The sequence below is a fragment of the Polyodon spathula genome, chromosome 1, assembly GCF_017654505.1.
Source record: "Polyodon spathula isolate WHYD16114869_AA chromosome 1, ASM1765450v1, whole genome shotgun sequence".
In the NCBI taxonomy this organism is placed as follows: Eukaryota; Metazoa; Chordata; class Actinopteri; order Acipenseriformes; family Polyodontidae; genus Polyodon; species Polyodon spathula.
Window position 1 is genome coordinate 97953995 of NC_054534.1, and position 25831 is coordinate 97979825.

Sequence of the window (25831 nt, forward strand, 5' to 3'; positions counted from 1 at the left end):
TTTACAAAGCATACACTAAAAATCATGTCTGTCCAGACAGAGCTCTTTATAGATGAACATCATCAACCCTATGGCTGATGTTATTGCTATTCTGAAACACTGCAATGTAGGTTAATGTGTATTTTTGCTGTCAGAAAATATGAAGATATTTAAAGCTTTCGAGCTCTGCTATGAAGTGAGTTTATTACATGAAAAAATAGTCACTTCCTAGAAATTACATAAGGAATATAATTACTTTGTCATAGCTCTAATAATTTAATATGGTTAAAATTTCCCTTTGGATTTTGTGGTCTCTACATAACTGCCACTGAAGCAATAATTTCAGCTTGCAAATTAAATTAAAAAAAAAAAAAAAAAAAAAAAACTGTTAAAATGTAAAAGATGGTACAACAGCTGCAGCATCCTATTTCTCTAATCGACCGTTTTCTTTTTTAAACATTCATGTTAACAGGAAAGTAACCCACCCACGGATTAAACAACCCTTCACTCCTTTCTGTATGAGATTAAGATATGCCCCATCTGTTCAAGTTTATAATACAAGCTGTACTAAATTAGACAATAGCTAAATAACGGTTTTATCTGGAATGAATTAACAGGATGACTTTTCACACCCACAAACAGGCCAAACACACATCATCAACTCCATTCTCTCTTCATGTGCAAACACAGGAGATGTATAGACATAAAAAAGTGGCCTTGTTTTTTCTTTGTTTTACACACATCTACTACACCACAGGTTTTACAATTGTACATACTTTACATGATATAGAAATGTTTCAGTTAAAAGACAATTCTATTCAATATTATCACATCTTACATCCTGAGAGAAAGAGAAAAAATGAAACATTTGTGGTTAAGTATGTGTGTTAAAGTTTACAAACAAACACATACATGACATCACTGCAAGTTCAGGACAAGATGATTATAGCATGCTAACAGTGGGAAACAAGCTTCTTCATTTTGCAGTGAAATCATAAGACAATTGCAGCCGTTGTATTATATAATTATAGATATATTGCAGCCTATATATATATATATAATATATATATATATATTATATATATATATATATAATATAATATATATATATATATATTATAATACTAAACGATTTGCTATGGCTATGTATAACTTTTTACTTTGAAAATAATGTTAAATCAAACTCCCTGCTGTACCTTATTCACTGTTGAGGCGAGATATATTAAAAACTACAAATCCATCATTTAACAATATTACGCAGTACAGCCCTTGTCTTTAAACAACTTATGATCAGTTCCATCCTCTGTAACAAAAAGCTGCCTAAAAATAGAAGTACTGTAGTATACCAAGTCTTTTTTTATTATTTTTTTTTAATTCATAGCTCACCAGTCCTATTTCTGCTCTAAAATACCTTCTAGGTATTTTCATTCCAAGTGCCAGAAGATTACAATATAGTGCAGATTTTTTGTTTTTGTTTTGCCATGTAGGTTATGGCTTTGGGGGGGGTGGGGGGAAGAGAAGTGAGAGAAGTACAAGCACAATGTTACATTCCAAGACTGATATTTTCATGGTACTAAAGGCGATCCTTTTGGGGGGTGGGGGTGGAGCGGAGTCTTGCTGCAAAGTACTTCTAAAGTCTATCTCACATGAGCAGTCTTTCAGATTCCTCTCCTCACTCTGCTCGGTCACGTGGCAGTGTTCAGAAGGCAGTCAGAGGATGGTCTTCAGGCAGGTGAGCAGGCGGTGGTAGGGGCTGCCAGGGGAGGCTACCACCTCAAACACGGACTGGAAGGCTCGGCGATCCAGCTCTTCATCAATCTGGTGTTTGTAGAAGTCCATGGCCACCAGACAGAACAGGCTGACATCCACAAGCTCGGATTTCCCCATTCTGCTGATAACATGAGGAAGGCTAAGGTGGTGGATTAAGGAAATGTAAAAATTATAAAATGGATAATAAAAAAAATAATGATCATTCACTTGACATACAAATATACCTGTGTATTAGCACATATATCCCAGGTCACATGAAACTTAGTAGTTTTCACATTAAACATAGTTAAAAATTAATTCCTGGTTTATTCTGCTTCAACATAGGTATTCTATAAAAAACTAAATTCTCAGTTTTTGTGATGACTTTTGAATTACACTCAGCAATTTTTTGGCAATTTGTCAAAGTCAAATAGTCAAACATTTTCACTAGTGCCTTGTGAACAGGATGGCTTTGCAGGGATGACGTTACACCAGAAACACACTCCACAACAAGGACTGGCGGATGAAAATTGAGACGCAAATACTGCTCTCATTGTTTTATTAAATAATAATAATAATAATAATAATAATAATAATAATAATATAATAATAATAATAATAAAAACTAAAGATTTAAACAAATACAGCACACCAAAACAGGACATGGCACTTGAAGCCAAAATAAAAAGGTAAATAAAATGGACAACACTAAACAAGGCTATGGACGAACAGCACGCTGTAGCAATTGCTTATTTTTAAAAACACACTCCTCTCTCTCTCCCATTCTCCACTTCCCGAACACACAACCCCGAGTGAGTGAAAACACGCTGTTTTTATGCAGCTGTACCGAGACTTGATTGCTAATCAATCATTCAACTGGAGTCTCGGTACAACAGCACGTGAATTAATAAAAGTGCAATTCCCCGTGCTCACATATTATTTTACCTGCACGTGAAGTGCTGTGCAATCCTCGTGCCTAAATAAAAATATACATTTTAAACACTTGTGCTCGTAACCCATATTTACATCCTGTGTATTTTATACATAAACACCAACATTAACACACTACATACAACATAAAACACTAATAAACATAAAAAGGCGGGATACCACGCCACATGCCTTCAACAGTGTGAATAAATGTTTGTCTACTGAATATACATTTCTTATTGTTCTACTGCCAAGATATGAATGCACAAAAGAGAACGTTGGGTTATTATGATAACCCTGGTTCCCTGAAATAGAAATGTAACCATTACCTCATGGGTATTAATCCTTTGATACCGTCTAACCTGAATAGATATTTCAAATCTGCACGGACTGCCAGTGACACAGTCGCACCTGCGCCCCCCGCTAAAAAAATGGAGGGAGAACTCTCCTCTATGTTTATGCTGTAAGCGTTGAACTCGAGGCTGCTCTTAACACTCTTGTTCCAAACCCAGGGTTTTGTGGATCCACGACATTCAGTTGATAGAACCTAGTAAGGTATGGGTAGTAGCCCACACCACTGCATTGATGTACCCTGGAATAAAACCTATAAAATGACCATACCCCTGTAAGGAATGAGCAGTGTGCTTTTCTGGAGGGGGCAAGTTGGCAAGCTCATAGGCAGCCTTGACTGTGCCTGTGATCCATTTGGACAGGGCTTGATCATGAACTTTGTTCCAGAACAGACAACGCACTGTGCAGACTACCTCCAACTTTTTATCTTATCAACATAGCACGGCAAGGTCCGGACTGGGCACAGCGTATGGAGCTGCAGCTCTCTGTCAGTCTGGAAGGAGGTGGAAGAAGCCTCCAAATCCAGACTGGTTGACATGGAATGCTGAGATAGTGTTCGGCAAAAAAGCAGGACTGGTACGAAGCGTAACCTTTGTCTTGGCTTCTGAAAAATTAATCAGGCTTTCGCAATTGAAAATGCTGGCATCTCACCCACACACTTAGCGGATGTGATTCCAAGTAAGAAAACCACTTTCAAAGATAAATATTTCAGCTCAGCTGAATGCAAGGGTTCGAAGGGAGGCCTCATAAGTGCTTCAAGCACCACATTAAGCCTCCAACGAGGGGCAACGTCCTTCACAAGCGGCCGATGCCGCCAAGCTCCTTTTAAAAATTGCCCTGCCAGAAAACTGAGGTCCTGAGGAGACTGAATCAATTTTGATATGGCAAGCTGAACAGCTGCCAAATAGACCTTTAATATAGAGGATTATTCCCTTTATCAACAGGTCCTGCAAAAAAACTGCAGTGTGGACGCTACTCTGGCATTCTGCAGGGTGTCAATAACCCGGTCAGAAAGCCCCAGAGGGCTCAAATGTTGCCGTTCAGGGGCCAGGCCCAGAGCCACAGGCTCGATGGGTTGGGATGCCACAATGTCTCCTGTATGTGACTGAGCAGGTCGTAAAGTTCAGGCAGGCTCCACAGCTGGTCGCTCAGTAGCTACATCAGAACTGGAAGGTCAGCTGCCTAGCTTATCACCCTGGGCAGGTGTACTGCTTGCAGGGAGAGGAGGTGATTGTGCACCCTGAGCAACAGCTTGTGGGCTACTGTACTTGATGGAGACTGGGGGACCTGAGGCCGCCCTGTTGGTTGACATAACCACCACCGTTGAGTTGTCTGCATTGACAAGCACATGATTCCCTCGAATTCTCTGCAAAAATGCTACAAGGCCAGTTAAACTGCCTGCAGTTCCAAACCATTATGTAGAGTGCCATTCTACACAGCGCCCCAAGCCTAGGCTGGATGTGTTTGTGGTGATGGCGTCCCTTTTTGGTGACTCTGCCCAACACTATGCTGAGGTGCAGATGGACAGGCTGTTTGCACTAAGAGCGTGCCCTTAGACAGTGAAGAATACTGCCAACGGGCAGCCGCGGTTCAATGCAGGCTGAAAAACCCTGCCACTGAACCAGGACTGCACAGGGTACATGCAAGTTAGGGTCCGAGAAGCCACTACCCTCAAGCCCAAAAGTTCTGAAACGTTATTACCATAAGCACTCTGTTGAGCTGAATAGCTCTGACAGGCGACTATTCTCTGCACTCTGCTGTCTGACAAGAGTGGACAAAATGGACCCGGAGTTCAGGCACTCCTAGACAGGAGGCTGTCTGAGAAGGTGTGAACTGGCTCTTTGCAGATTCACCACAAGCCCCGTCCAAGGTGGACGATGAACAGTTATGTGTGAGCGTATGTCTGAACTGGAAACTGGTTAAAACGGGGCCAGCGTAGCTTCCCTGCATGGGAGGGCATGGGGTGCTAGAGTGAGGCCAAAACCACAAAACTGGTTCCCTAAAAGCAAACCGGAGGTAATCAAGTGTGCCGGTTTTTATGAGGATATGGAAATATGCATCTGAGTTCCACCTTGGTGAACCAATTGCCTGGCCTGAATAACTGCTACTAGCTGTTGCATCATCACATTTTGAACCTCTTTCAGTTCAGAATAGGTTGACCTGTCCGAGGTCGATGATTGGTCCGAGGCCACCATCCTGCTTGTGCATGGAGTAGAACAATTCCTTCCCCTTGGAGAGGGTGTAGCATACGTATAGCCCGTTTTTGCAGCAGAGCTGCTACCTCCTGAGACACCACAGCGGTGTCCTGTCGGTCCGTAAGGGAGGGGGGCTGTGCTTAAACTGCAGTGAGTAGCCGGTCTGAACAGTAGTAAACACCCAACACATATGCTGGCCCTGCATATGTCACAGGGATAAAACCCAATCATTATGTAAATAGCAAGCAATGTACCACAAGAATGTACAGTTGCTGCCTCAGCTTGCTAAAAAAAAGCAACTGGACTGTCAACGAGGCCTGCTTGGTACCAGATTGGGGACTGTAAAACCAGGTGGGTATAGTATTGTACAATACTGTTGCTGCCCACAAGGGGCGTCTGCTCAAGCAGCAACACCACTGTACACTAATGCAACAGGTCGGACCCTATGTAGACCAGGCATAAGCTCCGCCGTACAGGGAGCACTTAACTGCAGGGGATGTGCGATCTGATTCCACGTCCTCAGATAATACAAACAGCAAGCAATGTACAGTAAGAATGTACAGTTGCTGCCTCAGCCTGTTAAAGACAGTAACTGGACTATCAACAAGGCCTGCCTGGTACAAGACACGCATGCTGGCTTTGCATGTGACACAGGAATAAACCCCAGATATAATGCAAACAGCAAACAATGTCTCAGCTTGTTAAAGACTTGCATGACAAGCAATGCTGTTTAGTACCGGTTCGGTGCCTGTAGCACAGGGTAGGTACACATCCCCTACACCCTCTGTCACTCTAGACCACGCCCCAGCCGAAGCTGGACACGTCTGCTGCTCTCAGGCAGTGAAAGGAAAAATGACTATGTTAGTGGCAGCAGTCTTTTAATCCCCTCAGGAGCGGCCGCGACTGCATCACTGGCAATCCATGCAGCTTTGAAATCTCTATTTAGGTTAGCTGTTATCAAAGGATTAATACCAATGAGGTAATGGTTACATTTCATACTTGATAGGGAACTACTATCTTAAACATGTACCTATATGTTTTGGCAATGTTCTCCCAGCTCCCCCCTCCCCCCTAGATTTTGCTTGGAACATGGCAAAGCAATGCTGTTTTAACATGTACTGAAATGCTGAAGATTTTTGCCATTCAGAAATAAGTTGTCTTTTGTTGTTGTTTAAAAAGTGAAAAAAATATTCCAAACCCATCTTAAGACAGCATACAATATACAGTATAGTGAATTATCAAGGATACAGGGCTGAAATCCACTGGCTTGTTGAAGCGCTGACAAAGAAACAGGAAAGACTCCACATCGCCATGGAGACGGGTGTCCTCTGAGTGAAGTTGGAGAGCGAAAGCATGACCCAATCTCGGACCATGGAGGATTGTCCTGTAGCATGCAAGGTCTGGAATACCTACCGGGGAGGACAGCAAAAACAAGGTTTAGGGATCTTTAGGAAAACATCCTGACTTTGAATATTATTTCATAATTAACAAGCTTAAAATAACTAAAATGTGGCTGTGTAGCTGTATTAGTAGAGATGAACAGAGATATTTTCTACAAAAACTATACTGTACACCAAGTAAGTCGGTCACATACATTCCCCGTTATGGCTGTAAATACACATACCCCAAGATTCTGACACTCTTAAACAAAAGAATGTCCTCAGCAGCTTTCACCACAACTGGACAAGCGGTTCTCTAGAAATATGCAAAACTCTAAAAAATGTGACCTACATTAGTAACAGGGTACTGAATGTGGTCAGCACTTAAAGAGTTTGTAACACCTCCGTTAACCAGCAACCCCTGCACGCACAGCTATAGACCAGGCTCTCTGCCCAGTTTCATTTACTTGTAAACAGATACCTAGAGCTATCTAATTTAACACACTGTTGCACTTTGACACGACTCAAACTACGTTTATGAAGGCAGTTATTGTTGAAAGAAGAAGTTGGCTATGATACAGAAATAAAGAGGCGGGTGAAATCTCTGAGGTTTGTTTGTGTACCTACCTTGTAAACAACAGTTGCCATGAACTGAGGATAAGGCTGCTGATTGGACAGAAACTCGCCAATGACTTTGTTCATCACATCCTGCGGTGGGAAGAAGTCATCGAGAAACTGGGGGAGGATACGGGCCACTACCCTTGCCTCACAGGGAAATCCCTTCCGGATTCTGAGCACAGGAGACCAGTTTAAAACCTCAGGCAACAAAGCTGGTTCTTTAAAGTGGTTCTCTACTTTTAAACTTTTTGTGCCAAAAAAAGTCAAACTGTTGGCAATGCTAAGTATCCCCAGGGCGTAGGGACCACAGTAACCATATACAGCTATGGCCAAATCACTCTATAAAATGAACAAATTTTGATTTATAAAATTGAATGACATCTGCTGAATAATGTTATGTTAACATATTGAATTACATACCACTTTGAAGTTTTCCCATATACTTAATGAAAAAACTGACACAAATTGAAAAATGTGACATTCCAAAATCTAACATGAAATACTGTACTACTATTATGGCTTCCAGTTGACTTTTTCAATATCATTGTGTAGTTTTTTTTATTACATGATGTTAAATAAAAAATTATGTCCACATATATATATATATATATATATATATATATATATATATATATATATATATATATATATACATACACACATACATACATACATACATACATACATATATACATATATATATATATATATATACATATATTTATACATACATACATACATACATACATACATATATAAACAGTGTCTCAATCCTAAAATTCCAGGTGATGCAAAACCTTTGGCCACAGCTGTAGGTGTAGTTTACAATTGTATTGTCACTGGTATTTATTTTTTGGTTGAAAAACAGTTTTCACACTGGAAAGTTTAAAACAAAAATGTTTAATTATGATTAATTACCTATCAAAGAGAACAGATACTCTCTCCATGGCCACAATGACAGACTCGCTGTCGGGAGCAGTGGTATCAAGGTCAGATGTTCGACTGGGACTAGTTTTCTCCTTCCCTATCAACCAACAAACACACAGGTCAAGACATTTCTAACCATGCAGACGACCTGCTTGTTCAAACAACAACAGCTGCTGTTTCTTAAAAGGCAATGAAATCACATCGATTTGAGTTCATAAATAAGAATTTTAACTTTTGTAAGACAGATCACCATGACTTACTATGAATCCTATCTGTTCTCTAAATATATGTAAAAATGTAAGTTTCACATAAATGTATAAACACAACTACATGTCCCTTCACATATCCATAGATTCTGCTACTCCAAATTGCGTGTACTGAACAATGTCCCAAACGAGTATAATCACAAGTGAATAAGTAGCCATCAAGATGTAAAAAATGTGCATGAAAAAAATAGTTATGTGAGGACAGTTGCCTCTGTACAATATGTTTCAAGGTTCAGATGCTTTCAATAATTTAATCACATATAGATAACTGGTACTCTAGCTAGGAGTGATACGGGACTAGCACCCAAACTACCAGATTTAATAAGGATGTTCCCATAAGACCTATATTACTGTTCCACTGAACACCCCAGCTAATACATTTTAGAAATGCAGTTTATTGTAGCATGAAAACATGTAGGTCAGTCCCAGTGCTTCAAGCTTTTATAAAATAAAAAAAAACAAAAAAACCAAACAAACAAAAAACACACGTATCCTTCTCATGTATGCTCTAAAAAGAACATGCTTCAGAGAGCTTGTGTTTTTTTTTTTTTTTATATAATTAGTGGGTGTATAAAATAGTAACCATTCATATACCCGCCAAAAAGGATTAGGATAATTCAAAGCTCTCAAGAGCTCAGTGTCCAAAGTGCTGGAAAAAAATAAGACGGGTGTGTTACAATGTATTCTTTTGAAAAAATGCTCCAGCATTTTCCAGAATGAAAAAAATAAACATCTTATTATTCAGTGATGCAACCATGTTGAAATATTCTGTCTCTTTACACTTTACCTGTGTACATGCATGTGAGCATGAGCCCCAGTGCAGACATGGCCCGGTGTGGGCTGGGCATGTTGACCCGGTCCACACTGAGCTTGACCAGCGCCTCCCCGTCCAGGCGGGACAGCTGCTCGGACAGCAGGAGGCGCTCCAGCCCTCGCAGGACGCAGTGATAGGTCACAGAGGGGGTGGAGTCCTCGCAGCCAGACACCATCACACCACACATCTGCAAGCAAAACAGCTTGAAATGAGCTGAGTTTAACAAAGCACAGTAGCAACGTCATTTGACATAAATAAATATTACGATCAAAATGAAACAGAAACAATGGTCCTAAGCTGCTTGTTGCTGGTTTCAGAACATTACAAGCCCTGTGAAATACAGTACAAGGTAACTTTCAAGCAGCTGTTTACAACTCATTCAAGCTATTTTAACCAAGCTTCTAAATATTGTTGTGATGTTGTTTATTGAATTCTCCACTTCGGGGGTAAACTGCTGACAAATTTCCCCGATAATCAGTTTCTTAAAGTTAACATTATTATTTCATTTTTCTAATAAAACAAATTTTCCACAAATCTGACCCTTTGTGCTATTTTATTTGACGTGTCTGATGATCATCACAAAGGGGGAATAACACATTTCTATACCTGGATAATTCCTGCTGTGAATTCTGGCCCCACATCAAGTGGGTAGTTCTCAATCATGTAGAAAGCTGCAGCGCACATCACCAACACATGCTGCTGGTTATGGAGGTTAACACAGCTGCAATAAAAGATATACAGTTATAATGTGAAGTCAATACCAGCTACGTCCTTGAATCCACTGTGGCACAAAGCCGATAAAACTGACTTTGCTTTATAGACTAAAACAATTCAATAAAGATACTGGGGTGAAAATCACGTATGTTCCCTCCAGTATTTCACAAATAACTGTCACAATAAAGGAGGCCAAGAGCACATTTAAAGGAAGCAAATGTCTAAGGCCCTGTCCACACTACATAACCAATCTTGAGAACTGTACTCAAAACCATTCTAATTAGTCCAGCATAAAGCGCCCACACTGAAGTATCGTTTCATGTTTAGGTCAGGCTTAATGCGTACAAAACACTATTAAAACAGTTCAGTTACAGTTGCTAGCTGCGCAATGAACAATGGAAATTGATTACGATAGCAAACCATCATGCACTGTACTTTATTTTTAAAAAATGTTTTTTGTCCCATATTAATAGCGGTCCATATTGCTAAAAAGAAATAAAACAAGTATTTTGAAAAAAGTAAATGCAAACACACACAAGTAGAGCTTGAAGTTTTCGGGTTTTATTTTTAATCAGGTGACGTCTCTTTAAACAAATTGAGTTGATTCTATTTCATAATTAAAACACAGAAAAAAGCTCTAATTACAAAACAATCTTTGGTTTTTACCTTCATATCTTGCCTGAGCCTAATTCTGGTCTCCTCCATGTTATTTCAAACAGAGCTGACAAATGATGTGAATTGTTCATCCGACCCTACTTTTAACTCGCATTTCATTTTTGCAGTTGCGTAATTTAACATTGTACTTTTATTATTTCCCCCATTAGTTTAACACAGATGTCTGGACAGATTGTTTTTTTAAGCATAAAAATGAATACCCAACCATATCAGAGCATTTAGGGATACTGGAGGACACACAAAAATTCACTTTGGCATTACAGTGTCCACACTTCTGATAAAACTGACTACCTGATGTGATCTAATTTAGAACTGGATCTCGAGAATGGTATTAAACGCTGCGCAGTGTGGTCGCTAACCGTATTTAACACTTTTAGGTCATTTTAAAGGCGACTAATATGGTTTAAAGGCATAGTGGGGACAGGGCCTAATAGCTCTGACAACAATAATAAATTAGTTCACATGTCAAGCCATAAACAGTTTCTACTGATGAGCTGACCTTTGAAACCACTATTAGCCTCTATGTATCGCAAAACTGTTCAAACTAGTGTCAAACTTATACCATGCCTAAGCTTCTGATGATGAGAAAAGACTGCCCTTTACAACAAAACAGTAATTAAAAAAGGTTGCTGTTGTCAAAGGATGTATAGATATATTTCTAGCCTTAAATATTAGAATGTAGCGAGGCTTTTCAAAAAAAACAAATTAAAAGCATAAATACTTTGTGTAGATTTTTGATTAATAGAAAATCAAGTGTTCATTTTGTTTATTTGTTTATTTTGGCATGAAACCTGTTACTCAATAAACCAGAAAGAGATTAATCTTTTTTTTTTTTTTTTACAAAAACATCCTTTAGTGTATAGAGTCATATAACTACAATTTGCCATTGAAATCCTTTGTTCCAAATGACAGCAGATGCTTACAAGAGGAACAACATTTGACCTATTACTCAATTTGACACAGTTATGGCAGGGGTTCTAATTTCTAACACCACCCCACGTACTGTCAATCTAAAGCTCCAGCACTGGTGTCTGAGGGAGCTTGCTTACTGTGCTACTCCTTTCAGATTGGACAGCAGGTAGTCGCTGATGATGGGGATGAGCTGTTTGGCTGTGTCATCCAGCAGGTCACACTCCAGCACGTAGAGGATGCCGTGCAGTGCTCCGATGCGGCTCGGCATGTGGGTGCTGCGCAAGGTGGTCTCCAGCAAGCGGCTGACCGGCTCCGCTATGGCCTTGTCCTGACAGATTAAACAGGAGAGACTAATGAGCTTCATATACAGTTCAATGCAACAACAACAATCTGGTAACCGTTTAGGAGGGAAAAGGGAAGAGAGACGCCATTACGTCATCTATCTATGGTAAGATTAAAAAAAAAAAAAAAAAAAAAAAAAAAAAAAAAAAATTAAAAAATCAAAATCATCTACTAAAAAAAACAATAAAACACAAGAGAGATGACTTTGGGCTTGAAGATTTTTGTTGTTCTTGACTTCCTGCTTTTTCTGGAACTTTCTAAAGGAAATTCTGCAGTCATGTATCCATCAGCACCATGAAAACAATATCCTCTCCTTCCAAAATAAACCAAGGTGGATGTTTTTTGTAAAGAAGACCGGCAGCACATTTCTATCTTAAACCAATCTCAAATATTATTCACACAGTAAAATTAATACTTCTCTCCAGCACAGATTATTCCAAGATTGACCAGCCCTGGAAATTGAGATCAACTTGGATCCTATCAAAAGGAAAGAAAATCCAATATCTGAAAGTTTAATTTCTAGATTCCCCTTGTTTTGATAAAATGTATTACTGCTTACCATGCCGAGGACAGATGCAGCCTTACAAATAGCAGGTATGAGGTACTGATTCAGGATCTCATCCTCAGCGGGGTGTACCTTCTGCAGCTCTGTCAACGTGCTGTACATCATCTCATACTGGTTCCTCTCGGTGAACAAATCAGATACTGCCAGCAGCTGAACCGGTAAAATGAAGACATGGAGAAATATTGTATCATTGGTTCTTTTAATGCTCATTTTAAGGGGTGATTACTTACAAGCACCACATTTTCTCTTACCAATCACCTTGGTTCCAGTCCCTGTTTTTGCAGTAAACTTGACATTTCTTGAAACATTTAAGTACAGTTACTGAATCAACTTTGTAATAAACATATATGGTTTATTTCAAGCTCTGATTAGCACTAATTGGAATATTTTATGTTACATTTAAGGCTACAGGGTCTGTGAACCATCCGATTGTCTTTACAATTAATTTAGTAAGGTAAATGGTTGGGTATAATCAAACTGTGTAATTATTTCAGTTTCAGTTTTTTTCTGTTACTCTCAAATGACATTAAACTGGGTTACTTACAAACAATCCTGTTTTAGAGACCACCTGCATACAGGGATCACATGTCTACAGTGATCAATTTGACAGTTCCTTGAGCAGTCATCACAAACGTGGCTTACTCAAGGGAAGTGCTTCCCCCACTATTCCACTTACTGAGCGGACCACTTCGCTGATCAGGATGACTGGGGTCTTCTTGTTGTTTGGGTTGTTTGGCAGAATCCACTGGCTGTAGAGCTCCAGGAGAAACTGAGAGCAGGAATGGATATCTACACCAGCACGGTGTTTCCTATCAAGAGATTCAATTACAGTTTACTTTAGTATCCCGGATTTAGCAGAGTCTATTATTTCAGCATTCTTGACACAGTATTTAAAGTTATGGGTCAATTTGATCTATCAATATCCTACCTGGACAAGGGCATTATCACAACTCTGGGGAATACTTTGTTCAACTAGATTGCATCAACCACCTATACTTCATTTTACTGGGATTACCTCTAAAACAGGGGATATTCACCAGTGGGGAAAAAATAAGGGAATTCACCAGTGAAGTACAATTCTGTATTAAAAATCCACTTTGGTTTATGCTAGGGGAGAATAAGTTGATCAAATCAACCCTCAAGTGTCTTGGTAATCTGAGACTGTCAGAGCATGTTGAGTTGACATCAGTTACACTATACTTTGTTAGACAGAGCTGACAAAATAACTAAACCTTACCTAATATGTACAGCCATCACTTCAAAAATCTTGCATTTTCAATCATAAGACACATACATGGCAAATTTGTATTTGACATTTTATTGGTTACTGAGGATTTACTTCTGGGAGTTTTAAATGAACTCAAACTCTGGCTCTCATTCTCAGTACAATACCAAGCGCTGCCCCACAGAAATTAAGCAATGAAATATAGGACAGTTATGTATATCAGATAACATTTACTGGAATTATTTTGTAAGCAAAAAGCGAAGTGAAGCTTCAGACCTGGAGTTGATGGGCGAGGTGGGAGGCGACACTGGAGCGGGGACGTCACTCTCTTCCTCCTCATCTTCATCCCATTCCTCCTGCCTCAAGGGTGTGATGCGGTTTCCCAGCCAAACTGAGTGAATGGACACCTGCAACACAAACACCAATACCTGTAAAAAGAAAACAGTACCTACCACACTGCTTTAGCTGTGCATGCATTTCTTACTTACTATTAAGTAATGCAGTAATGAGTGAAATGATTTATTTACAGCGTTCAATTATTTTATTCCCTGAACCATTTTAGAATGCCCAACCTCTGGACCCACAAACTTTGTTTGTTTGATTTAAAGAAATTTCCAATTCAAATTCCCATTCCCGTTTAAATCAATTCCGACACATCGTTGATTAAAATTGCGATTCGCAGTATTCTGTTAAAATGAGCTTCTCAGAGTGGCAACAAAGTCAAAGGAATTTGAATTTGAAATTGGTTTTAAAAAGAAATTGCAAATAGAACTGGAGTATAAAAAGAGGAATTGACCCTGACTCTGTACAACAGCCAGCCCTGCAGGTGCTCACTGGCACAGAGAGGTGACTCTGTCCCTGCCTTCCTAACCCAGTGAAGCACCAGAGCCAATGCAGCACTCTAGTTAGGTTAAAACAGAATCTATAGAATCTAAATATATGAGGTTTATCTTACTGAACCCTTTCAGTCAAACTGCAGAAATTACCACGCTGGATGTATTTTAGAACTTTCCAATCTGCCATTAAAGATGCTAAGTTTATATTTAGTAATTCAGTAGGGTATTGGAATGAGAGGACTGTGCTGTAGTTCCAGTATCAACATGTAAAAATAAGTATAGTAATAAGATTATTAGCATTTACTTAAATACTTTTCAATGCACACTACAATAGAATTAGAATGCACTGTACAGCCGACCCCAGTCCCTCAACAAAAAATATTTCAGGCTGAAAATGTAATTCTACCCTTTATCTGTCAGAGTTCTCAAAAGTATTTACATTGTAAAGTGTAGCCTGCCAAGTTTACAAAGTCAGACACAATTAGGTACAATTAGTAAAATACTGGGCTATAAATGTAAACAAGACTTCTTTCAAAATAATATTAAAACCAAAAAACAACCACTACCACACATTTGTAAGTAATGATTTCTAACTCTGTGCGTAGTATAGCATTACAACACAACAAAAAATGTACTTACCAGTATATACTGAATACGGGATTGTGCTGATGTTAGATCAGTAGTTGGTTTAACAACGTACCTATTACAAGTACTAATAATACTTTAACAAATAAAGATCTTTAGTTAACGTTCCGGTGAGGGATATTTACAGTAAACAATACTTGATAGACCAAGAAAGAAAGAAAGCTTGTTCACAAAATTCTAAGGACCGTTTTAAGGAATGTTTTAGGGAAGGTCTTGGTTAACCTAAGAACATTTATAAACACTGGATTATCACATTTGAATGGGCACTGCTATTACCTGTCCCATTTTATAATCCATGTTCCCCATCTCCCGTTCAGTGTTGATTTGCAGCAGCAGTTTTTCATGGCTGATTAAAGTACCTAAAATGGAAAGACAAGCTGGGTATTTTATTTTTGCTGCACTAGTTCCTTTCTTAGTAGGAAAGAAATAATGACTACTGCTTAATTAACTTCTTTCACCGGGGCTGCGTCCTGTTGACAAAGACACACACAATAAATCTACTTAAGAAAACGTGATTTTGAACAATATCACTTACAACACCTATTACAACCAGTCAATCAAACATGGTAAGGAAAGATGGGTTAGCTGAATTGCGCTCTGCTCTTTATGTGGCCGATAGCTCAACCATGGCATTGCCATTTAGCAGTGGTAATATAGCTTTCTGCTGCAGCTTTGGTATAGCTTTCACCTGCCAGTTCAGTTGGAAAAGGATATATTTCCCATATGTAAAAGACAATAGTTACCTATCTGAAAGTTAGTTATTTAGATTTAATCAGGATTTCTGAGGTTTGCATGCAAGTGGATCGTTGTTTTACCTTTATGAATTAGAGGTTTTATGAAGAGCAAAACACTCTTGCCATCTTTTTCTGTACCTATAAACAACTGAGGATGGTTGACGCTTGAAAAAGTCCCTGCCAGACAGATGGCTGCCTTAGCACGACTGTGAAGTCTTATATTTTCCCAGCACACACATGGACTCCATGTGTGTCTTTGCACAAGTCAACTGACATCAGAGTCTGTGTTAGCAAGCTGTCAAGCTGGGTGAAAGCCAGAAAAAACGAACAGCAAAACTGACAAGGAGCAACAGGCCCAAGCTTAAATCTAAACACCAAGTCTGATATCATTACTTTCCAATTACAGTAATAGGAAACTGGTAAACATTACGTTAAAGATTAGGCAACTTCTTTCCTTATCCGTTTCTGGTTACGTTCAAGCATCATAAACTCTTTTTTTTATTCGACCAATATTTACATTATTAACAACACTACTTATCTTTCCTTCAGTAAATGGTATTATAAATTAATAATCTTATCTCTTAGTTGAAACAATTTGTTTTCCAACACAGTTTCTGGATCTTTATTTAAATGTACCGTTTTGCAGGTGGTTCATGTTGCGTTGAGCCCCAGTACCTGTTTTTGCAGCAGAGAGGGATGGAACGGGGTCCCAGGCCTGATATGGGTAATGAGTGGCTATGTTGTCTCTCTTTGACACCATCGCCTGGATCTCCTGCTCCACAATCCCTCGGATCACACTCAGCTTTCTTCCAAACCTTGGGACAGAAAGAATATTTAAGAGATGTATATTTAAGGAGAATATTTTGTGCTGGACACTTCCCTAATAGAAGTTTAGCGTTGTAAACCCATCCAATACAATTACCATGATTTCAATAGGCTTTTACTGAAAACAAACGATTACCGGCGGCAAGATGAAACTGGCTTTTAAATCACTAATGAATCACTAAATTACCTGGCTAGTAATACCCTTTGAGATTAGAGAGAAGAGACCTAAGACCTGAAGTAACACCTCATTGCAAACCTATCTAGATCGAGTGACTGTTGGATTAAAACAGGTCAATGCGTTGATATGGTGTTGCCAATGTATGTCATCCCATCATAGTTGCTGATCATTTTTTGATGCAGCAGCAGTTTTCCTTTTCTGACAAACCTCACCTGGTATCCAGAGCTTTTAATGCCTTGTTGCGCGGCTGCTGCTCCAGGCAGCTGACGGCAGGGTTTCCTGCCACTGGGATTGTCATGGCGCTCAGCACCAAGGATGTGATCGCTTGGACAGCTAGGACATTGATCTGGGTCCTCTCCAGGTCCTCCTGTTGATGTAACATAGTTTCAAATCACCATATCCATCTTAGGACATACAGCAACTCTTTAGAGCAGCTGTATGAATATCAATCTTTGTTTAATCCATCCAAAAAGTATTTAAAAATATATTTAAAGCCCTCTGAAAAAGGTCCCAGGAATTGCTGGTAAGAAACAAAGTACTATTTTCATACCAGACAGAATGACGTACCTAGAAAACTTGTGTATTAAAAAAAGTATCATGTTTTTTTTTTTTTTTTTTTTTTTTTTTTTTTTTTTGCTAACCTAAGATATTTGCAAAAATGCTTTTCAAGTTGGCGTGAGTATTTAAAGTTGAGAATGTATTTGTAGAGTTATTGTTAACCCCCTTCACTGATGTGCCATTTTAGCTAATTGTGTTGTCTAGTTAATTGCAGACTGCTAATTTTACTGAACTATACATAAGACATTTTTCTTTCAATTATAAATGTAGACTTCTGATTCTGGATTTCTTTAAAATTGCTGCAGACAAAGGTGAATGTTTACAGCATTTTGAGGTCATTATTTTGATCGAAATCTTAATAAAAATCCTGTTCACTTTCCCAGTATGATGGTATGAGCTTCTCATGAGACAGTACACGGTGATTGTTTTTCAAGGAGTTGTTTGGCAAATCCCATTTGGCATTTAATTACCCTGGGATTTCATTACCTCGTGTTGGTTTTCCTCTTCATGGTCCATAACAATGGGCTGAGTCACCAGCACACCAAGGAGGGTCGCCCAGGTCTCTTCAAACTGAGTGCGATTTGTCCATCCTTAGACATGGAACAAATCACGGTAACAGACTCATTGGAAAGTGCACTATCTTTCTAAGCATTTTCTTTATAGGGGTTGCCTAAAATACAGTTTGATGAGACTGAATAGTAAACACTAAAACATTCCTTATCCTTGCACGGAAGATAAAAATAAAAATCTGTGCACGTTACAGGTGGTCTATGAAATCTGTTTGCTGGATTCATCTGGAAACACAGAAGATGAATGGCCTAGTGGTTATGAACAAAGACTCCAGATCACAAAGTCGTGGGCTTAAATCCAGCTAGTCCCTGAAACACAGATCTCAAAGCACTGCCAACTGCCTACTTCAAGCAGGACCCAACTGCAAACGCATTTAACGACATAAATGAATGCATCAACATCATTTTGTTTTTCAAAATTAAGAATATTACAATTTTATCAGAAGATCCCATAACTAAAACACTGTTGTGCACAGTAGTTAAATAGGAAGGTACAACTTGCATTCAAATGAGAAAACATCTCAAATAGAAATAAATACATATATAAATAAAATAAAATCAATACTTGAGTTCAATTAACAACTGAAAAGAATATGCGGGAGTCCACACAATATGTCCCTTTAAGACACTGATGATAATAATTTAAAAAATCAATACTATTTTTAAACAGAAGTCATTTTAATCTGAAATATGCTTCTTAATTAACATTACTGTTAACATGTTATGCCAAAAACAAAGCACTTAAAATGATTCTCACAAAGCCAGCTAGAAAATTAAATGGAGCTTCTTTTTCTATAATATTGATATGGAATCTAAACACAACATGTTTAAAATAAATCTGAAAATAAACTAAATCTGTAGGTTTAACATAGAAATTATTTTTAAATTATTACACAAAACATAAAAGGATATGCTATGTTCTGGTCACTTTCTAGGGCATCTACACAAAAACCAATAAAATTGCCAAACATCGCTTTTCCATCCCTGTCCCCTTTTCCTTAACCCCAAAAATGACAATTTTTCAAACTAAATAAATCTGCAGCTTTAAATTTGTAAAAAAAATAAATAAATAAATCGGGAATAAAATATTTGTAACTGATGTGACTTGTCTAACGCGAATCCAAAGGCCTAAAGGTTCTGAGCAACACGTCGACGTTGCCTACATACCATATCTGCACTAATATAAAGCACAAAACTACATAATCAATGACTTAATGCACACTTTAATCTGGGCTTTAATTTCATGCATGGGGTCAGCAATATGTAACTGAAGTTACATGGTGCACAGTTACCTTAACTAATATATTCATCTTCTCCTTCAGAATCACTTTGTGTATTATTTTCCCTTTCACGCATCACATCCTGGCAACTTCAAAGAAAGTCTGTGGCCTCAAAATTGCTCTTAAACATGTTTTTTCTCTCATAGGTCAGTTAGAAATACCTCAAAGAACAAAGGTAGTGTTTCTTAGATCCACTGGGGGCAATGTTGCGGGGGGGGGGGGGGGTTACACACTGGTGTACCAGCTAAACAAAGAAAAGACATGTTTATAAACCCTTTTGAGGCAACATAGGTTCCTTATGCTTTTTAAACAGAATTACCAGGATCTAATGACTGTAGCAGGAAATGGCATACAAAGTGAATCCAAGTAGAAGATTACATTGGTTAAGATAACTGATATTTAATTCACCGTACATAGTTGCTTTTTAAGACTTCATTACGGAAGTCTCAGCAGCCCCAGTTCAGTATGTGGGAATTCTTCCCCTTACCCAGAGTGTTCATGCGATACAGGAACTCCCGGAACACATCCTTCTCCTGCAGGAACTCCACTGGGATCTCGGGAAAAGCTGTGCCAAACTCTCCACCAGGTTTTGGGGACCAGCCTAATTTCCAGACCTGTAAATAATGACCGGCTCAGATTGTCTGTTTCATCGATATATTCTAATACAGATACAGGATTTATAGCACAGCTACCAGAGATGCATAGCCTTTTGTACGTCAGATGTTGCACTTCGTAATCTGTGATCAGTTCATATGATCAGTTAAGTAAATGTAAAGACATCACAGGGCGTGGCAGACATTGCTGTACTTACTAGGGGAGGAACTCTAATGTAGCTGTTGACAAGAGGCAGTCGCGCCAGGCTTAAGGTTATGTTGCGGAGTGTAGGAGTCAGAAACGCTGGGATTATTTCATTTCTAGAATGTCCTAAAGCCAAGACAGTCTGCAGGCTTTCCACCAGTTCAGCCATTGTTTCACAAGCTTTTTTGATGTGTATTGGAACTTCAATAAAAAAATAAAAGTCGGGATAAAAAGTCATTCGTTTGAAACATTTAAATCAACCAGGTGTCTAACAGAAACATTAATAGATTAACATAAATTGATAATGGAGTTTCTGCAACATTTTAATTTGTTTCTGCTACAATTAATTATTTAATTAATCATTTAGTCAGTCCCGACAGGGGGATGTTCGTGATCTTCTTTAACTTTACAGAAAGACATATTAGCATATTAGTTGACTGGTCTGGTGCATTTAATAAGCAAATAAAATTGACTGAAATTAGTGATTGAAAAATTGAGCAGAACCCAGCTGTGCTCACTCTCTGTGGAAGCAGCGTCCAGCTCATCCTGAGCTGCTTGAGCTCTGCTCATCTTCTTCCTCTCCGGACGCAGAAGCTGATCCCCAGGCTCGACTGCCACTGAACGGAAGCCAACATGTGTCAGAGAAGTCCAATCAACACACCACACAGAACCAGACTAGAGTCATGTAAATATAGTAAGATTCCACAGAACAAACTTCCATTATGCCCCTAAAATGAGGGTATGTCACAGAGATGGCCGACGTGGGCGGCGACAGAACCAGGAAGGAATGAAATACACAACAGACAGGATGAAATGAAATGATGATGGCGCCTGCTTGCACCGGTTTATTGTAAATAAAAGGTTGAAACAAACAAACAGAAACAGGACACGGCACTTCATGCCAAAATAAATAGACACACAAAACGGACAATACTAGACAAACAGGTGAGCAGATAGATAAACAAGTATCATGCTGGTCCCACCAGCATGCAATAGCAATTGATATTTTAACTGTCCTACTCTCTCTCCCGTTTTCCACTCACCGAACACCCAAACCGTGAGTATGTGAAAACATGCATCTATACATACTGTTGTGCTGGGATTCAATTACTAATTAATTATTCACTTGAATCCCAGCACGTGAATTAATTATGTGCAACCTCGTGCTCACATATTAACTACTTTAAATGTACGTGAAGTGATGTACAATCCCGTGCCTAAATACAAATATGCATTTTAAACACTCGTGTTAGACCTATTTATATCCCGTGTACCAATGACTATACACCAACATTTACCAAACCACATGCAACATAACAGATAATATACACAGGGGCAGGCACTTTGTCACAGGGTACTACACCATAAATAAATTGAACTTTTTCTTTTTTTTTTCATTTAGGATTATCCAGCATAGGACATCGGCCTGTCTGAGCACAGACAGGTTCAACTTTTGTGAAACCTATTAGATACGTGCCAATAAAAGAAACCATTTGCTTACTTGACTTTTTTCCTGTAAGTTAGACCTTTCTACTGCATGTTTGAGCATTTGTATAATAAATTCTACTTGTAGCATAAACCTTAGTGTTTACTGCACATGTGTAAGGGAACAGAAATACAGTTACTGTTATTTTGATAAAATACATTTCATTCAGATATTGCTACAACTGTGGATTAACTTTCTTCTAGCTTTCTCTAAGACTTCACATGCATAAACAGTCTCTACTGTAAGAAAATATTGAACATACAGTTATGTGCACTATCATGCTATGTGGTTAACAGTTAGGATTTTGTACGTAAAATCCTGCTTCACACTGATAGATTCCACTGACCTGCTTCGATGAGAAACTTGATGCAGTTTACAAATGAACAGGCATGTGTAACATAAGCAGCTGAAGCCAGCAAGCTCCATATCCCCGAGTGCTGCAAGGCTAGACAGCAGCAATCCAGGATAGTTTGGAGATCAATGCTCAGTGGAACCTGTCCACTTATCAAGCGCCACGACAGAGTCTGGGGACAAAGACAAGCACATGTTACCAGCTGAAGTTACAAAACGTGTTACTTGATGCCAATAGTACAACCAGACTACCTAAATGCAGACTTGGGGGTAACGCGTTAGTAATGTAACGCGATACTGTAATAATATTACATTTCTTAATAACGAGTTAATATAACGCGTTAGAGTTTTAATTTAAGTAATAATATTAGTTACTTTCCGTAAAAAATTAACAAGTGTTTTCTCACCACATTATTATTAAATGATGTGGTGTTTAAATCGGAAGCAAGCAGCAGTAAATTCAACAAGACTTATTTACTTATGTGCGCCATATCAAAATCATTATACAAGTACACACAGCATGTAATGTCTATGCAGCAGCACCACTTGGTCTGTTTGGTAATTAAAAGAAAACAGCCTACCGATATTGAGAAAATAACCCCATGCCTTGTAGTATAGTGCAATTGATGAGATACAACAAAGATTACTGGGATTTTTAAACTAAACGTTGAACCTACGATTTGAAGAACTTAAATTGCATACACAGTAAAAATGAGGACAGATTCAAAAACTTTTTTTGTTCAAAGTTCATGTAATTTAATACAGACAACAGTGACCATAAGCCTTTGCCTTTGTTTCCTGGTATGGGCGAGTTAGAGATAAGCGTCACTATTTTATTGTCTGCGTTCATATATATTGAAAGACTATCTCAATTAAAGTAAATGATCAAGTGCTGTTAGTTTTGTCAATTGTTATAATGCAATAGTTAGATTTTACAGTGTTAATTTACTTTGTACATTAATAGCCTCCGTAGCTAAGGAGATGTTGTGGAGTGTGCAACAATCCTTACTGTGCTTCTGTTTTATTTTTATTTACCGTTTTAATTGTAACGCAGTTTAGAACACACTACTGGCAGATTACTTTGTTTTCTATTATAGCTGAGCCTTTGTAATGAAGTCGCTGATTAATAAAACTTGAGTGGAAGCAAGATAATACCGCCCAGCCCGATTAATTTGCAGTTGTCTATGCTACTGACCCGAGAACCAAGGTAACCCATGGCCTTTCGTTTATTTGTTTGGCATACCTTTAAAAAATGCATTACCAGACTATGGAGATTAGTCACAATTGTTTCACAGGGCAAAAGGAAGGAAGGCGATACATATTCTTCACAATTTCAATTTTATCCCACAACATTTTGACTAACAAACTATGAAACCAATTTAAGACATTCACCATTTCTATCATGTACATTTAATGCCTTACCTCAAGTGCCAATATCACAAACTTGGTGGCATCCACCTCCTTGTCACTGGGGATGTGAAGCGCTGCAGGTAGCTTGGGGATTGACAGCAGATACTGGGTCAAAGCTCTGCAGAGACTAACTATAGTCTGGTATAAGCCCACTTCACCTGTAACAGAGCACCCCCTAGTTAATACCACGCAATGCAAGGAGTCTATGCATAGTACTTAACAAGCATATGCCTCACAGCTGCCGTGCTATCCAATACTTTAAAATCCACTTTCTTACATCTTATTAGCAAATGTATTGGTGAATGGTCTGAATCCCCAGTAGGGGATAATAATTAAATATCTACAATACTTACCATAGATGTTGCTCAGTTTGTTCCAGTAGGTGGTATTTCCAGGTGACAACAGTGGCTGAAACACCTGGTGGCTGCTGGGTAAAAGCTGGGAGAAGCTGGAAACCTGCTCCAGGGTTACCGTGAGTGTGGTTTCGAAGAGGGCACTGCCCTGCTCTCCAGAGACTCTCTTGAGACCCACACTGAGACAGGGGGCCAGTAGGTTCAAATTGAATTCCTGCAAGCAAACACATAACACACTTCAAGGATGGCAATAAGACTCCCATTGCATAGCGGTTTGATCCATTCCTGGTTTTACTATGAGTTTAATAAGAGACACCTACAGTTGTGGTTTATACACTGTGGCTAATCTAACTCATATTACAATCTGGAATGGGTGAAACTAAAAAGCATATTATTTCTCATAAAACATTTTTTTATGGGAATATTAACAGGAAGTATGTGTTTTTGGGAACAAAAACAACAAAGTGCATTCACTCACTGCACCACCACATTTGATTATAAATGCCTGTAATACAATCAAAAGATAAGTTAATGTCAACAGAAACATGTTTGTTTTTTCTTGTTTGCAGGTTATATATAGTTACATAGTCACTAGCATTCTAACCATACTATAACGTACATGTTTACAAAAAAAAAATTGGAAAGAATACAATATCCACAAACAAGAAAAATATGAAATAATAATAATAATAATAATAATATCAAATCTAATGAAACCTTTCACTTTTCACAGGAAAAAAAGTGTCAGCATACTGCAATACTGGACTATTATCCCACTAAAATAGCACTTCTCTTTAGTTACCTTAGATACCATGATGGAGCAGAGGTCTTCCTGGGGTAGCTTGGTTAGCAGTTCTGTCGACTCCAGCAGAGCCGTGTCTGTGTGCGTGCAGCATTGCGATCTCACCAGCATCACGTACCAATCCTTCAAACACAAGACAGGAAGACCAGTCAACGCTGAATACTCCAAGCAAACAACCAAGTACAGCTTTACTACTTGTAATGACTGAAAAGAGAGCAAGTGCTATTGAAATGGCATAATGAGGCAAACAGGAACCATTATCATACTGGCTTATAACTGGTTTCACTTAGGGTCACTTTATAACAAACAGCTACTGTACTGACAATTAAGAGTAATAATTAAGATATGCAATAAAAAAATAAAAAAATCACCACACACTTGTCCTAGTGACCACTGCTGGTTTCTAAATACCTGCATAGGACAGCAGTTGGCAGTAACATATACAAACATTTTAATACCAAATATTAAATATTAAAAGGCCTGCAATAACGATGTATTTATAATTACATTTTTTTCCCTTTTTTTAATTTGTTATAAATCTGTTTCTATACAAACCACATCACTCTGGAAACAGAACAGCAGGATTACTGCAAAGGTGTACTGGGCTTTACACAGCCTGGGTTTGGGCACCGAGTTGTTCAAAGTAGCAAACTCCTACCTTCCTGATACCAGTTTTACTAATTAGATAAAAAAAAAAAAAAAGGTTTTATTGCAAGGTTCGTGAAAGCAACACCTGCCTTGTCTGCGGTGACAGATTCTGGGGGAGGTGGCGTCTCCCCATCTAGGGGGTGTGACGTCACTGGTGGCGAAGGGCTCGCAGAGTCCTCCAAAACTGTGGCCCGGAACCTATCCAGCAGGGAGTACAGTCTCTGATGCCTAAACAAAAGCAGGTATGGGATATCGATAAGGCACACAATTGCCAAAAACAAGATGTGGGTCACCTGATGCTATCAGCTTTAAATTCTAGATAGTACAGAGGTGGGGAGATGAAAGGTCATAGCTTACAGGAGACAAGGCAGTCCGATAGCAGTCCACATTCAACCGTGAATTTAGCTAAAAACTAGCTGCAGACTACAATTGGGAAACATTTACCAAACTCTGTGACGCAATACCTTGGAGTCATAAAAAAGAAAATTGAAAGACAAAAAACTGTTTACTCTTTAAAGAAGGAACCCTATCACAATAATTTTAGAGAAGTGACTCAAAAATACCTACCTCTGAGCTAAGCCACTGCTCTGTAGATGCTGTTGAATCCTGTCCAACTCCTCAAGTGGTAACTGGGCAATGCTGTTCTGTAAGAAGAGAAACCAGTCATTATATGCGTTAAATACTACTGCATGCACGACTAATTAAACAGATTCTAAC

The 25831-nt window shown here is 38.7% G+C and overlaps 1 protein-coding gene across 4 annotated transcripts in view; it reads right to left on the bottom strand.

Moving 5' to 3' along the window:
- Window positions 1-1116: 1116 nt before the first annotated feature.
- Window positions 1117-25831, bottom strand: part of htt (huntingtin) — a 78382-nt gene continuing 53667 nt past the window's right edge. For all 4 annotated transcript variants that reach the window (XM_041267382.1, XM_041267378.1, XM_041267368.1 and 1 more), the window contains 23 exons: window positions 25682-25758; window positions 25204-25342; window positions 24467-24589; window positions 23665-23878; window positions 23324-23469; window positions 21897-22074; window positions 20583-20681; window positions 20078-20265; window positions 19754-19880; window positions 17904-18007; window positions 17072-17226; window positions 16532-16671; window positions 15399-15481; window positions 13918-14048; window positions 13093-13225; window positions 12411-12566; window positions 11647-11837; window positions 9815-9929; window positions 9182-9395; window positions 8120-8225; window positions 7211-7373; window positions 6453-6613; window positions 1117-1888 (listed from right to left, as the gene is read on the bottom strand). In XM_041267382.1, the coding sequence (XP_041123316.1) occupies window positions 1690-1888; window positions 6453-6613; window positions 7211-7373; window positions 8120-8225; window positions 9182-9395; window positions 9815-9929; window positions 11647-11837; window positions 12411-12566; window positions 13093-13225; window positions 13918-14048; window positions 15399-15481; window positions 16532-16671; window positions 17072-17226; window positions 17904-18007; window positions 19754-19880; window positions 20078-20265; window positions 20583-20681; window positions 21897-22074; window positions 23324-23469; window positions 23665-23878; window positions 24467-24589; window positions 25204-25342; window positions 25682-25758 (3342 nt within the window). In that variant the 3' untranslated portion in view covers window positions 1117-1689. The remainder of the gene's footprint in view (window positions 1889-6452; window positions 6614-7210; window positions 7374-8119; window positions 8226-9181; window positions 9396-9814; window positions 9930-11646; window positions 11838-12410; window positions 12567-13092; window positions 13226-13917; window positions 14049-15398; window positions 15482-16531; window positions 16672-17071; window positions 17227-17903; window positions 18008-19753; window positions 19881-20077; window positions 20266-20582; window positions 20682-21896; window positions 22075-23323; window positions 23470-23664; window positions 23879-24466; window positions 24590-25203; window positions 25343-25681; window positions 25759-25831) is intronic.